Source organism: Prinia subflava, chromosome 5, assembly GCF_021018805.1.
Source record: "Prinia subflava isolate CZ2003 ecotype Zambia chromosome 5, Cam_Psub_1.2, whole genome shotgun sequence".
Classification (NCBI taxonomy): domain Eukaryota; kingdom Metazoa; phylum Chordata; class Aves; order Passeriformes; family Cisticolidae; genus Prinia; species Prinia subflava.
Window position 1 is genome coordinate 11,559,219 of NC_086251.1, and position 14,007 is coordinate 11,573,225.

The 14,007-nt window shown below is 35.7% G+C and overlaps 1 protein-coding gene across 6 annotated transcripts in view; it reads left to right on the forward strand.

Moving 5' to 3' along the window:
* Nucleotides 1-14,007, forward strand: part of SBF2 (SET binding factor 2) — a 239,568-nt gene that overhangs the window by 198,640 nt on the left and 26,921 nt on the right. For 4 of the 6 annotated variants that reach the window (XM_063398004.1, XM_063398006.1, XM_063398005.1 and 1 more), the window contains exons 25-29: nt 567-712; nt 4,530-4,728; nt 6,330-6,526; nt 9,476-9,613; nt 10,566-10,661. In XM_063398004.1, coding sequence (XP_063254074.1) covers nt 567-712; nt 4,530-4,728; nt 6,330-6,526; nt 9,476-9,613; nt 10,566-10,661 — 776 coding nt within the window. The remainder of the gene's footprint in view (nt 1-566; nt 713-4,529; nt 4,729-6,329; nt 6,527-9,475; nt 9,614-10,565; nt 10,662-14,007) is intronic. The other 2 variants (XM_063398008.1, XM_063398009.1) reach the window with 1 other exon arrangement.

Here is a 14,007-nt window from a genome sequence, read left to right on the forward strand (position 1 = left end):
ATAATTATAGCCTGGCCACTTATAGCCTGATGTGGATTAGGATTAATTTTACCCTGTACATTTGCCGTACTTGTTTTTAGTTTAGAGTTTGAGTTTTGGGTCCTCTTTTGAGTTTTATGTTACATGTTAATTTTTACTGGACCAGCTGCATCATCAATCTATTCCAGAGTAGTAGGTCCTGTGATTCTCTGTTGATTAGTGCATTGTTGACACAGGAAATAGAATCCCAAGCTAGTCATGAAATCCTAAAACTTAAAGGTAATTTCTATCTTTCCTACCTTTACTTTGGCAACTTGCTAGATTTATCACATTACTAGTAAAATAAAAAAAACTAAAGAAAGATGATATCTGCTTATTCATTAACACTAGAAAAGAAAATCTCCAAGTCATACCATTTTTGTTGAAAAATTAATATAGGAAGTGATTTTTCTGAAGTTTGTAATTGTTTGTATTAAGTGAAAAATTATTAAATCCATTTTATTTGTGTTCATTATAGAAATATGTAAATGCTATCAGGAAGAATCAGATGAATCTTTCCAAATATTTTTGTTGTTTTGGATTTATAGTACCTTCTCCAAAAGCATTGTAAAGGGAGCAAAACGTGCTGGGAAGATGACAATTGGACGCCAGTACTTATTGAAGAAGAAAACAGGCACAATAGTGGAGGAAAGAGGGAATCGACCTGGCTGGAATGAAGATGATGATATCTCTGGTAAGAGTGTGACTTCTTTATCCGTGTTGGTTAAGAAATCTATTCTGGTCTATTGAATGAGAAATGCCTTCAACAAAAAATTGAAGGGTTTTCCTAGACAGGAAAGAGAAGGGTTTCAAATCTGTGCATTTAGTGAGTGTTTTCTTTTGGAATGAAAAGAGGAAGTTGACTTAATTCAGTGGCACAGCAAAGTACTAGATTATTTTTTAATTATCAAACTATTTAGGTATGATATATTTTAGATCATTTTTACATCATGCTAGTAGAGGTGAAACAGCACAGAAGCATGCTGCAGCTTCCAGTTATCTCTAGACATCTGGCATCTGCAGCTAGTCTGTGGTAAGAAAGCAGAAACTGGTGAGGTAAAAGAATGAGCAAATTGGAGATTTTTGTGGATGTGGAACGGACAAATGATTTCTGAAAGCAGCAGAACTCATTACTGCTGAAAGTACCACCTCCTGTATTTGTGGTACTAATTATTTTAGGGTAGAAAGTAGAAAGGGGTTTGGGTACTTTGTGCAGTTTGTGTGATGATGTGGAGTTTGATTTTCCCCAAAAGCCTTTTTTCCTCCCATATGCTGCTGTCTGGACCATTGCTAATTTATAATAAACCACTAGAGGGAACCAGATTCTCCTGTACATAAACAGATTTTTTTTGTCAAAGCTTTTTCTTTAAAAGAGGGTAGGCATCTCAGATAATGAAGTGTTCTTCAAACATTGATAATTTCTTCCAAACATCAAACAAGCCAAATATTCCTGTTGAATATTTGGTCACTGAGCAAGGCAACTCATGTGACCTAGGAGCACATGTATGGAAGTTGTCTAAAGCAGGACTGAAGCCTCTGTTATCTCTGAAACAGAAGAAAGCCATTCCAGGCGAGATTAAAAATACTCTTTCTCTTCTTTCATTCCAGATAAAGTGATGAGAAATAGACAAAAAGAAAGGTTTGGAAAACAGAGTGTCTTTAGAGTGCTGAAAAAAATATGTTCTTAATTGAATTTCCAGCATCTTCCTGAAGTGCTGAGTTAGCATGTGTTCTGATGTTACGTGTTCTTTGCATCAGAAACAATTCTGCAGGCTGTACCTGGGTGATTTAGGGGTGATTTTGTGTCCTTCACTCAGAGACACTAAACACAATTGTACCTGTGTATTCATAGTCTCTTGATGATTAAGAAGTTTGAAGAGTTTTTGCATTGATGATATACAAAACAATGGTATTCTTCCATGAACACAGGTGCTGTGTAAGATTAGTGATAGTCACTTTTTTTCTTCCCTAAAATATATATATAAAATTATAACTTGTGAGTCTTTAGGCCTGCTGCTTTCCAGGTGTCTTGGCTGGGAATGTGTTAAGGTGACCAAAGGCTGAGTCTGCTTTTCTCTCCATGCAGCACTGGTACATCAGGGGCAAGGAGATGTCAGCAGCAGTGATTGCTTCAGACAGAGTGCAGAAAGCCACAGGGAGTAATCACTGCAATTTCCTTTATACTGACTGCTGTGGCTTTGGCTTTGTTTTTGACTTTTTTGCAAGTCTCAGAAACAGAACTATAAGAAACTATGCAGCTCTGCCAACAATGAACTATCTGTAGCAGGTGATGCACTGTTTTAAAAAAGAAAGGGCTGGAAGAAACTTCAGGAGATCAAGTAGTCCAACTGTCTGCCCCAAGGCAAAATCAACATACGTCATCTGTTCCTCACAGGTGTTTGCCTAACTTGTTAAAAGTTTTCAAAGGTGAAGGTTCCACAACTCTAGGCAGCTCATACTAATACTTAAACCATCCTTAATTCTGGAGAAAACAAGCAATTTTCTGAGATTGAGGACTAAATATCATCTTGCGGCAATTTAAGCCCTTCATTTCTTACTCTGCCACTATATACATATAGGAGAGATTCCACTCATTCTGATTGCAATGCATGATGTATTTATGATCTATTGTAATATTTTTTTGTTGTCTTCTGAATGTTGAATCTATGCAGTTCTTTCAGTTCTTAGTTTATTAGTCTTGATGGACTTCTGATCATCTTCATTGCTCTTTTCTCAGGCTTCCTTAGGTAGTCCACATATAACTTGCAATGTGATTTCAAAAACTGAGCACAGTACTGTAGTTATTAGTTGTTGCCAATGAACATCTAATTTCCCTTAAATTCTTCCTCATCTCTTTGTTTTCAGAGTTTAGAATCTCTCAATCATTAGTATATGCTATTTCTTATAGTGGTCATACGGGTGTGTTCATTAAAACAAGGTGCTGTGAAACCTTCTTTTGAAAATAGTCATGGCATCTCAGGAGCAGTAAAACAGAGGGATTATTCCTTGTTTTTTCAAAATCAAATAAATCATGTTAAACCTGAGACAGCAAAATATCTTCATCTCCCTCTTCAGCTTAATGACATGGATAGGAGCTCTTATGTTTAGCTTTTTATGCACAGGAGAGTGTTTTGCAAAGTCTGACCACCAATGTACCTGCTTTCATGGAAGAAAAATTCATTTAGGAAAAATATTGTCAAATACTTCACAAAATGCACCCTCATCTTGAGTCAGTTGTAGCTTTCCAATCAAAGCTGTTAAATACCAAGATTTTGCATGACTCAAGAAAATGATTTCTAAGACTCATTTAAATTTGTTTCTTATTAGTGCACTTCATACTTCATGTATGAAGTGCACTAATGTGCACTTGCGTGTGGCTTCTTTTTACCAATGTTGTGTGGCTTCTTTTTACCATGACTTCTTTCTACCATGACAAATATGAAAAAAGTGGAAAAAGAGGAGAGATGCAGAGTGTTTAACTTTATTATTTAGATCAAATAGAGGTGGTTTGTTGTTGTTTTGTTTTGGTTTGTGTTTTTTTTGGTTTTGGTGGTTTTTTTTTTCTGAAAGGTCAAAGAAAATTTTTCATTTGACTTCTATGCTAAAATGCACAGAAAAAAAAATCATAGAGGTACTACTCCTGTAAATTCTGAATGTTGTCTACTGCCAGTAAAGTGTTAATTATAGCATGATTTTTATTTTCTAAATAAGTTTAAATTCCAATTTTGGGAAGTCCTGTTTTAAATTTAAATCCTCATATACTTTTCAGTGCCTCATCCATGAAGAAATACTTCTCATATGCACATATTTCAATGCTTGAGGTGATAGCAATTAACTGATATACACTGTGAACAGTAAATCTGCTCTCAGGAGTATTTAGAAATGGTTGAAAGTGTCACTAATAGGCAGGTGGCAGGTTTTATACAAAGACCTTGCTTGACTTGAATTTCAGAGTAGTTTGAACTTGTAATGTAGTTTTGTATCTCTCATGGTTGAAGTTTTTTCTGCTTTGGAAAGGGCAGCTGATATGCACAGCTGAAGAAAGCTGCTGCCTGACATTGAAACTGAGACTTTCAGAACCCAAGAGTCATCTCTAATGAAATTACAACACTGAAACACTTCTTAAGCTGAACCAAGCCTTAAAAAGATTGTTACCTCTTCTGAAGATAGTTTAAAAAAATAGTGTAATTTATTTTTATCATGAATGTGTAATGAATCTGTAAAGAATGTGTAAATTGATAAAGAAAGATTACCTGTCTTCAGTTCAAATGAACATGAGATAACTAGCTAGAGAGATGTCAGCCATGCCAGTCACAAACACAGTAGGTAACTTAATGCTGTAGTCAGGTTTGCTGACTAAAATGCTAGTAGTGTTTATAAATTCAGTAACTGTGGTTTGCATGTCCTGGACCTTGCCATTCATCTCTGGGAACACGACAAACTTGTTTAGAAGAAAGTAGCATTGTTAGCTGTGTAACTGCTGGCCTCCCCAGTAAGATTTTTCCCTTTAGTTTCAGATGACAGCGAGCTGCACACCAGTGGTACCCTGAAAGCATCAGAAAAATCAACCATGGAGCAATTAGTAGAAAAAGCCTGTTTTAGGGACTATCAACGTTTGGGGCTGGGGACCATCAGCACTAATTCTTCTCGCTCAAAAACAGAATATTTAAGAATAACTGCACTGAACAGGATGTATTCCCTTTGCAGGAGGTGAGTTTATCAATTCACTTAAGTAGCTGAAACTAGAGACATGTGTATGCATATCTGCATTTATATATTTGCATTTAAAATCTCTTCTGTTCCTAAATAGAAAAGCAAGCTTCAGAAGCAATTGTAAATAACTGTTTTCTTCAAAATAAAAAGTATGTGTTACAGTTGACTTCATGAAAGTATTTACTTTAAAAGTTTGTCATGTGCTGAAAGTCATGTGCTGTGTTTCAGCACGTCAGTGTTACTAAGTCCTTTTTTTTGTTGTTGTGAAAGCTGATGTAGTTTACTGACACTGCCCACAAAAATTCCTTTTAGTACAAAAGCCAATCTGCATGAGTAATATCAGAAGACATTTGCATTCTCTAGAGCCAGTTTAGGCTGGTCGTTGCTTTCATTATGGACAATGGAATTGCCATGAAGAAGTGCACAGAAGAAAAACACTGGATCCTTTCTTGTTTTCTGACTTGTCAGGAGTACTAGTTTTGTTTAGTCACCATGGAGTACAGTGCAGGTGAAGGCTTGAAATCTGTCCATTCTCATTATGCTTTAGACATTATGCAGACAACCCTTTCCTCCCCTAAAACCATGAGTTTTTAATATTTTCTAGGCCTTTTTTGAAAATATAATTAGTATCTGAAAGAATTACAAATCTCAGTATATAAATACTTACCTACTGCTATACTACAGTGGTTGATGTGTAGACTGTAAACAACATCTACATTTATTTTGTCTGAGGGCAGTTGAATAAATGTCCAAAAAATAGTGTATATTGTAGAGGGAGTAAAAGTTATTTAGTAAGCAGTAGCTGTTTCTTGTTCCTCATCTTAGTTTCTTCTTAACACATGAAATTAGCATGTAATTTTTGATTTTTTGGAGTCGATAGAAAATGATATTTCATATTCCTTGAATCCTTCTTTCATTTACATGAACAAAACTACCATCTTGCTATGTTTTCTGTCTTTAAAGGTATTATATATCAGTGAATTTCCTAATCTCTCAGTGTATTGCAGTGTTTCAAACAGAACACAAAAATGCAGTGTCAAGCACTCTATTCCAAGGACTGACTGTAAAATTTAAATGTATTTTTCTGTAAACCAAAGACTATTGTTTTCATTGTGATACTTTTATCACATTTTGCGTGTGATGTCAGGCAATCTGACATTCTTTCCTTTCAATTCTCATATTTCGTATAGAATTGTCAAAACGGAACTACTGCATCATTTGCAATACCTCAAAATTCTGTTTTCTGTCATGCTTAAAAATATGGCTTCATTATAGTGACAGATAAGAGAGATGCTAAGAAGAAAAGTACTACCAAATAAAATGTAACCTTAAATGGCAAGTGATTAGTAATTATAGTCTTACAAATTTTTCATAATTCAATTTTTATTTAAAATGCAGTTTGCTTAAATTAATGTATTTGGTAGGCTTGGACTGAAAATTACTTAAGAAAATAAAAGCAATTCTAACAGTTAACGTGTATTTCATTAGAATGTGTTTCCAGCTTGTAATTTTAGGATTTCTTTTCGTTGCTGAGCGTTTTGAAAGCAATTTTAATTGTTTAATTTTTTTGGTTTTTTTTCACTTTGCTGTCAATGCAGTTATCCTGGGCTGCTGGTGGTCCCTCAGTCTGTCCAGGACAGCAGCCTGCAGAGAGTGGCGCGCTGTTACCGCCACAACCGCCTGCCTGTTGTCTGCTGGAAGAACACTAAAAACAGCACCCTGCTGCTGAGGGCTGGGGGCTTCCATGGAAAAAGTGTGGTGGGCCTCTTCAAATCCCAAAACACACATCCCACGGGTGAGTTGATGCAGCCAGGCTTTCTGTAGAAGGAATTTCATGTGGAAATGCTTATTTTGCCAGAGGAAAATCAGTGATTCAATTGAATCAAAAGTCTCAGGGTGTAAGTGGTTATCTGATATTGTTGCTGTGTGTCAAAATCCTGAATGGTATGGAAGCAGTTCAAAAAATGTGAATGAATAATTTGGACAGAGATTGGACCAAGACAAGATTTATCAGAATAGTTCGTTTTTCAAAGGAATATATTAGGGCAACATTAATTTTGGAAATAACATTCATTGACTTCTATCATTCACAGGCAGTGTTTAGGATACTTCTGACTGCCTGGATTTCCATCTCATACTGATAGCTTTTTCAGAGTTAATTTCATGCCAGGAATGAGTCAGTATTTTCTTTAATCAAACGGATAGTTGTTTAGAAATGATTCCAGAATTAGGCCATAATTTTTCTTTTTGGAGGAAAAGGAAATGTGAGGTTGCACTGGAGTACCAGAAACTCAGTAAGGTAGCAAAGAAATTTTATTGTCCTGTTTATGTTTGTGTTTCTCCCTAGTGATGGCTAAAATGCAACTAAAAGTTTTGACCCTATTCAAGTGTGTTCTGTAGAATTTTTCAAGACCTTTAAGAAGCATACTCTACACTTATGTACAAGTACCATAAAAGTAATTCGAAGATTACATATTTAAATATTTTTTACATAGTCCTTCATCATTTTTCCATCACAGAATACTTTTGTGGAAGCCACGTGTTTTCTTCTTTTTAAGAGCAATTTATGTCAGATATAATGAGGTTCTGTATGTATCAAATGCACCTTTAAAATCTCATTAGTTCAAAGATCTTAGAAGAATGTTTTTAATGTTAATGTCTGGACTGACTGTTAAGGCTAATTTGAGAATCGCTGTGCAAAGAATTGTATTTTCTAACGTCTATTAAAAAAAATATTATTAACAGATGTTCAAATATGAGATGGAGAGTCTATAAGTCTTTTGAAATGTTCCTTTGAAACCTGAAAGTTGGTTTCTGAATTACTTTGACCCCTCTAGGAATTTTGTTGCAGAGCACTGTACTTCTAAATATGACATTCTACACCTAAATTAGCATGTATTGATCAGCTACCCTGTGGAAAGAACGTTTATGTTTCTTGGGTGTAGTAACACTATCCCAGAGAACAGTTATCTTGCTTCAGGCTGAATTATTGATTGTATTAGGACTTGTAAGATAAAGATAAAGCAACCTGTGACCAGGCATATACAGTACATATAAGCATTGCTGGACTAAGCAAAGCATTTCTTTCCTGAGATAAAAACAAAATTAAATGGGATAAAATTGCTACCGGGATCTCCATCCCTCATCTTTTGTTTAAATCCATGTTGCTGTGGTGACCTTCACGTGTGACACAGCAGGAAAGGTGGTCATTCCATAGAAATCCCATTTCACCTGTGCTAGTAGGGGGCAATGCTTTGAGTCACTTTTCTATGCTGCTTTGATGGGATGAGTTGTGGTAAGGATGAAGGGGCAAATTTTCCATCTCTAAGCCATCACAAGGATATTTTTGCCCTCAGTCTTTAATTCTGATATGTGCTTGGTTCAGTGACAGACTTTGCTGTAAGTCAAACTGTTTTCTAAAACACACACACACACTACTCTTCCCAAACTAAAACTTTTAAAGTGCAAGTGGTATAGACATTTTTTTTTCATTTAGACAGTTAATTTCTTTTAATTTAACTAAATTGTTAAGACGTAAATTGACTTTTTCTAGTGTTATTTCAAGGGCTAGGGGACCCAGAGATCATTTGAGTGGATTTCAGGATGTGTAAATCTTGCTTAGGAGTAGAAGAGAAAATAATGTTCCTGTCAGGCTTTTTCCATTTGGTCAGACAGAAACAGTATGATGTTTTCTGGAGGAAACATCATCACTTCCTAATTGTAATTTCAGTTCAGATACTAATTTCTGTCTTGAAATTTCTTTTGCTACTTCCAGCTAATTAGCTTACTGTCTATTAGTCTCCAGCATAGAATCTGATTGGATCATCACTGGAGAAAATTATTTATAATTTACCATTGTGTTTTGTCAAAATGTGCTCAGTCAAATTCTTTAACTCTCTTATTCCAAATCTTGGCTCTTGTGAGCAAGATCCCAAATCCTGGTTTAAGCAGCTATGAAACTCTTGCCCTGTGTAAGTCCAAAGATGTCTGCAATAAACTGGAATTCCAAAAATTTTGTTTGGCATTTGAAAAAAAATAAACTGACTCATTAATACCAAAGACTATTTTGTCATCATGCTATGGCCCAGGAGCTGAGCTTCATCTCGTTTCCTTAAGTCCTTGCTCCTGGACACTTCACCAAAATGAGTGGAGTTTTTCTGGTTGGGATTATTTGTTTTTCTTATTTTTGAAGGTTTTTTTCCCTTAGTTCTGTGTCTTGTTAATGATTTCTTAATTTTTAATGGCCCCTGTATCCCAAGGAACCTCCAAGTACAGGTAAGTAACCTTCCTTTTCAGGAATGAGCAGGAGCTGGTTGAGTATGGTTTTAACTTACTTGTGTTAAAGAAACAGTTCTGTCTGTTCTCTGCACATTTTGCTGACAAGTAGCAGAAATCTAGGAATGTTACTTTTAGTTTGGAGAGTGAAGGGAAAGCTGCATTATCTTCACTTAGTTTGTGCTAATCACGTAATGGCTGGTGATGAATGTTTTCAGTAGTGACCATGAGGTAAAAATCATGAGGTTTCAGAAGTTCAGCTTTGTGTGGAATGCATGAGAACATTGCTGGATCCTGCTGTGCAGTCAGGTGCTGAATGGCTTGTCATCAAAGAAAATGCTTTTTGAACCTTTGGCAGACAAACTAGGACATTTCCGATGCTCTGCTTTACTCAGTAAGCCTTTTATTCTATGTATTTACGAATTGTATTTTTCGTTTTTAATGTGATCCATTCTTCTTGTGACTCTAGCTCCCACTTCTCTAGAATCTTCAAGCAGTATAGAACAGGAGAAATACCTACAAGCCTTACTGAATGTGATATCCGTCCACTGCAAAATGAATGGCAGTAGTACTCTCACTGTCAGCCCAACCATCGCTCTATCTCCAGGTAAAATTGGTTTGTACAGTGCTTTTCTCTGGCTAAGCTGACAAGTGACTTCTTTCTGATTTGGTGCTACTTCAGTGTTTCATATGAGTTCTGTTGTTTCTTTATTGTGAGACCTTCCAGGTAGCCTAGTCACTCTTAGTTTCAGAGAATATGTCTTCTCTGTGTAAAGGATGTTTATAATCTTTCCGAAAATACTTTTCAATATTAATCTGGCAGTGAAGTCTTTTATAACTAATTAAGTATAAACTGCACAGGGAATAAAAGACTACCAGATTTTAAAGGATGCAAAATCTGCTTTATTTTATATAATGAGGGAAAATCTGCTCTGTTATGTATAATGAGGAAGTATGAGGTTTCAAGACCAGAACAGGTAACACTGTTTAGCTGCAGCAGCAATGGAGGGCATATGGGCCTCTTTATGCATTACATACTCGTAATGGGTTTCCGCTAATGAAATTTCCAAATAGAGCTCTTTTTTAAGTGAAAACTCTTTGAAAATACATTATTTAAGTTATGCCTAGGTGGAACCATGAAAAGAAACATAAATCCATGTTTTCTTTCAGTTATTTTGTCATGAAACCTGATGAGGTTTAGGTGAGGGTAACCCTAACATGTCAGGAAGGACTGTGTGACTTGAAATTGTGTCTATCTTGTCTTGGTTGTAATTGGCCTAATATTGCCAAACAGTAGCTTTTCTTGTAAAGTAACACCATCCCAAAGTGTGTGTGCTTTGCTTCATTTATTGTAAAATGTTGATTGCTTAACTGTATCTAACATCTCCATACTGTTGCCAAATGTATGCATTTGTCTTAAAAAATAAATCTAAAGTACAAATTCAGCAAGAATTAGCTGTACTGGGTGAAAAGGGGCATTTTATCAGTCATATTAAGTGTTAATCTGATTAACACTGTAGCTTTTTTAATCTTCTATTCTTTTTTTTGGTTGACTTTAGGCACTGAAACGAGGGCTTCAAGAATGTCTACTGTGTTTAAGCAGGTAGTGCCAGGACATTTGGATGTAAATCTATCCAATAGCTTTGCTCGAGGAGGTTAGTAAGACTAGTTCAAAGTCTATTATGTGAAATAATAAATGATGAAAAAATGTTAGTGAAATAAAAATAATTATAGTCTTTATTGCTCTGTGAAACAACAAAACAAAAATTAGACTAGCCTCAGTCCACAACATTATCTAATTTCGATTCAAATCCTTTACTTGCCATTGAAATAAATTTGGTTTCTTATTGGAATTAGTGAAAAATTAAGCACTCAGGGATTATGTTTCTAAATTATTTGGAATTCATCCATATTTTTAATTTGTCTGTGTATGGCCTGAAAATGCCTATTTTTATATATGAATTTATTAGACTTTAGAATCTGCAATTACAGATCATTCCAATATGTGTCTGAAACTTAGCTGATGCTTCATAATATTGCAAATAATCTGTGAATAATTTTACTCTAAGTAGTAGGGAGTTTTGTGGCCAGGCGTAGTAGGTAGGGAGATAAAGTGCATTCTTTGGAAAGTAGTTCCTAGTTACAGGGGCTCATGACTGTCATTTGTACAAGAACATTTCATTCTGTTAGAGGGATTCCATCTACTTGTACACTTCTAGTCTGATGGAGTTATTATGATTTTTGTAATGTGCAACATGTGCATTAATGCACCAAATTTCTTAAATATAGGTTTGTTAAATAGGGATGAATCTATTCCATAAGAAAGAGCATTTTATACTTGATTTATTACCTTTCAGCCATGAGGGCTCCTTTTATAGTTATTTCTAAGTATCTAAAAGTTGTTTTTCTTCTCTTTCGATACCTCATCTAAAATTAGTTAGATCTATGTTGACCTGCTGAGGCCCATTCCAATCTAAATCTTTTTGTGTCATACAAAACCTGTAGCTTCATATGAGGAAGGATAAAAATACTTGGTAGAGAAAAAATTCCAGAAGAGGTGGGTGGGATTAAGGAAATGAGAGAAGGAAAGACACAAGAGGGAAGGAGAAAGGAAGATGCTCAGAGATGTACAGGGAAGTGATGTGAGAATTGTAGCAGAAGGCAAGAGTGGAAGGGCTGCAGAGGACATGGGGATCACCAGAGAATGGGGAATTCTGTGCACTTTCATTAATCATAGTAAATCTATATTTCTTATCTAAGGGTTTTGTTTATGTTCTGTGTGCACTGTGTTGTTACTGTGTCGTAGCTGGAGATGGATAAAGCAGTGATCCGGGGGAGAGAACTGGGGCTGAAGAGAGCAGGAGGGAACAGTGGCTGCAGTTGCTGGAGCAGTGGTGCTGTACCCAGCCTGACTGAGCACTGGAGCAGTGGCAGTGCTGGTGGCTGTGTCTGTGACAGCAGAGGTTTGGTTGTGTCCTATTCCCTTGTGCCAGCACAAGAGTACCAACAGCCAAGTAGTGCTGAGGGGCAGCAGAGTTGGTGCAGATAAATCAGGGAAAGCTTGCTGGTTGCTGTGTGGAAGTTGTCTTCTGAAGATAAAGGGATTACTGAAATAACTGCTCCTGGTTTCTAGGATTAGAGTTTGTGGTAAGTGTGATAGGATGCGTTTGTTGCTACTTGAAATAAAAAGAAGCCCAAAGGCACTATTAGGTCACAGACATGCTGTTTTATTGGACATTGAAATCCCTTTGCTAAATTTCAGCAGTAATCAGGAAGAGGGCAGAGAAATTACCTTGTGTCTTGCTGGATGGCTGCCACACCTGCCTTGTATATCTGAAAGGTGTCTATCACAGTTCAGCAGGATATGTGAGGACTTTGCTGAAACATGAGAATGTTTGACAAGTACAGTGGGAGCCCTAGGGAAGGTGAGAAGTTGACAGGGGAAGAGAGAACAGAAAAAGGGAATAGCTCCCTGGAAAGAAGTAAGCACTAGGGGTTTTAGATTAGCTGATACAATTCTTTTAAAAGAAATTCTAAAATACACAGAGTATATAAAATCTCTACAATTGTTCTCAAATCCATTATTACAAACTTTCTCACTATTTTTTCACAGCTAGATATATTTCATATGTGAAGCAGCAAGCAGCTATGGATTATACACTACACTGTGCAAAATAAACAGTGTTTTTGTGGTTTGGATGCAGGACTGCTCTTTCTTTCCTTGTGTTTATTATCACACATACCAAGGCTCAAAAGCAAGGTTCAGCTATGATACACCAGTAGAAAATTACTAATTTTCTAATTTTTTTGTTCCAGACAATGTATTTGTAATACATATCATTTTAAAATAGAAGTTAGAATATATGTTCCAAAGCCTGAATCATATTTCTCATTTTTTTTTAAATCATCATTGTTCTGAACACTCATCAGTTGTTCTGAATATTTGTGTCTGTGTCAAGTATGATTTTTTACTTTGTCTGGAACATTGTCACAAAGCATCTACCCAAAGCTCAGTCAAGTTGGTTTTGATCAGAACTATTTGGTCAAATAGTTATGTTTCATAATATATTTTCATTCTTTGACCTTTTCTTGGTTGATATTTTTCATGAGAATTGTAAGTTCACTCAAAAGCCATAGCTTTTCCTCTTATATTACTTTGTAAGTACAATGTGGCTCTACAGAGCAGCACTTCTTGCCAGGCATTGTTGTGTAATTTAGCAGAATAAAAAGTTTTCTCAGTATGTTTTGCTGCTATTGGAGAAATACTAGGATATTTATAATTTAAAAATACAGACCCAGCTCACAGAATTATTTTCAGAGCAGGAAACATTAACATTTTGAGTATAATTTAATAGAATATTTGTATTTAAAGGACTCAGTTATATTTATGTGGGTTTTGAGCCAAAGATATATGCATTGATAAACATACAAGGCTCCCACTGAAAATTATGATTTTTGCCAGGGCAAGATATTATGTGTTTTCTAAATTATGTATTTGTACACAGGCCTTTAAAAATGTTTGTAGATGTATAGAAGTAATGTCTTACATTCTGCTTTAATTTTGAGGTCCATCAAATTCTACATTTAATGTCCCTAGGCAAAACCAATTTTTTATAACAGGCATTAATGTTGGGATTTTTAATTAAACTAATTTCAGCTGGATAGAAACTTTCTGTGGAATTGCATTTTGTTTAAATGGTATGCTCTGGCTCACCCACTTAGTCTCCTTGCCTGTCTTCATGCAAATACCAGCGAACATAGAGCCATAGGAACTCTCCCCGGGGACCTCCCCAAATCCACAATGCAACAACTTTCAATAAATTATTCAACAGAATGATTTAATCATTACATTTCCTTTGGTATTATAATTATGGAAAAACACATGATGGCTTTGCTACATGTTGGAAGCTCTTGCAATGACAATAGAAATTATTCCTGTTTGATAAATGGATACCTCCTTCCCATGTTGTATTGGTTTTGTGGCTTGATTGATGTTCTGTC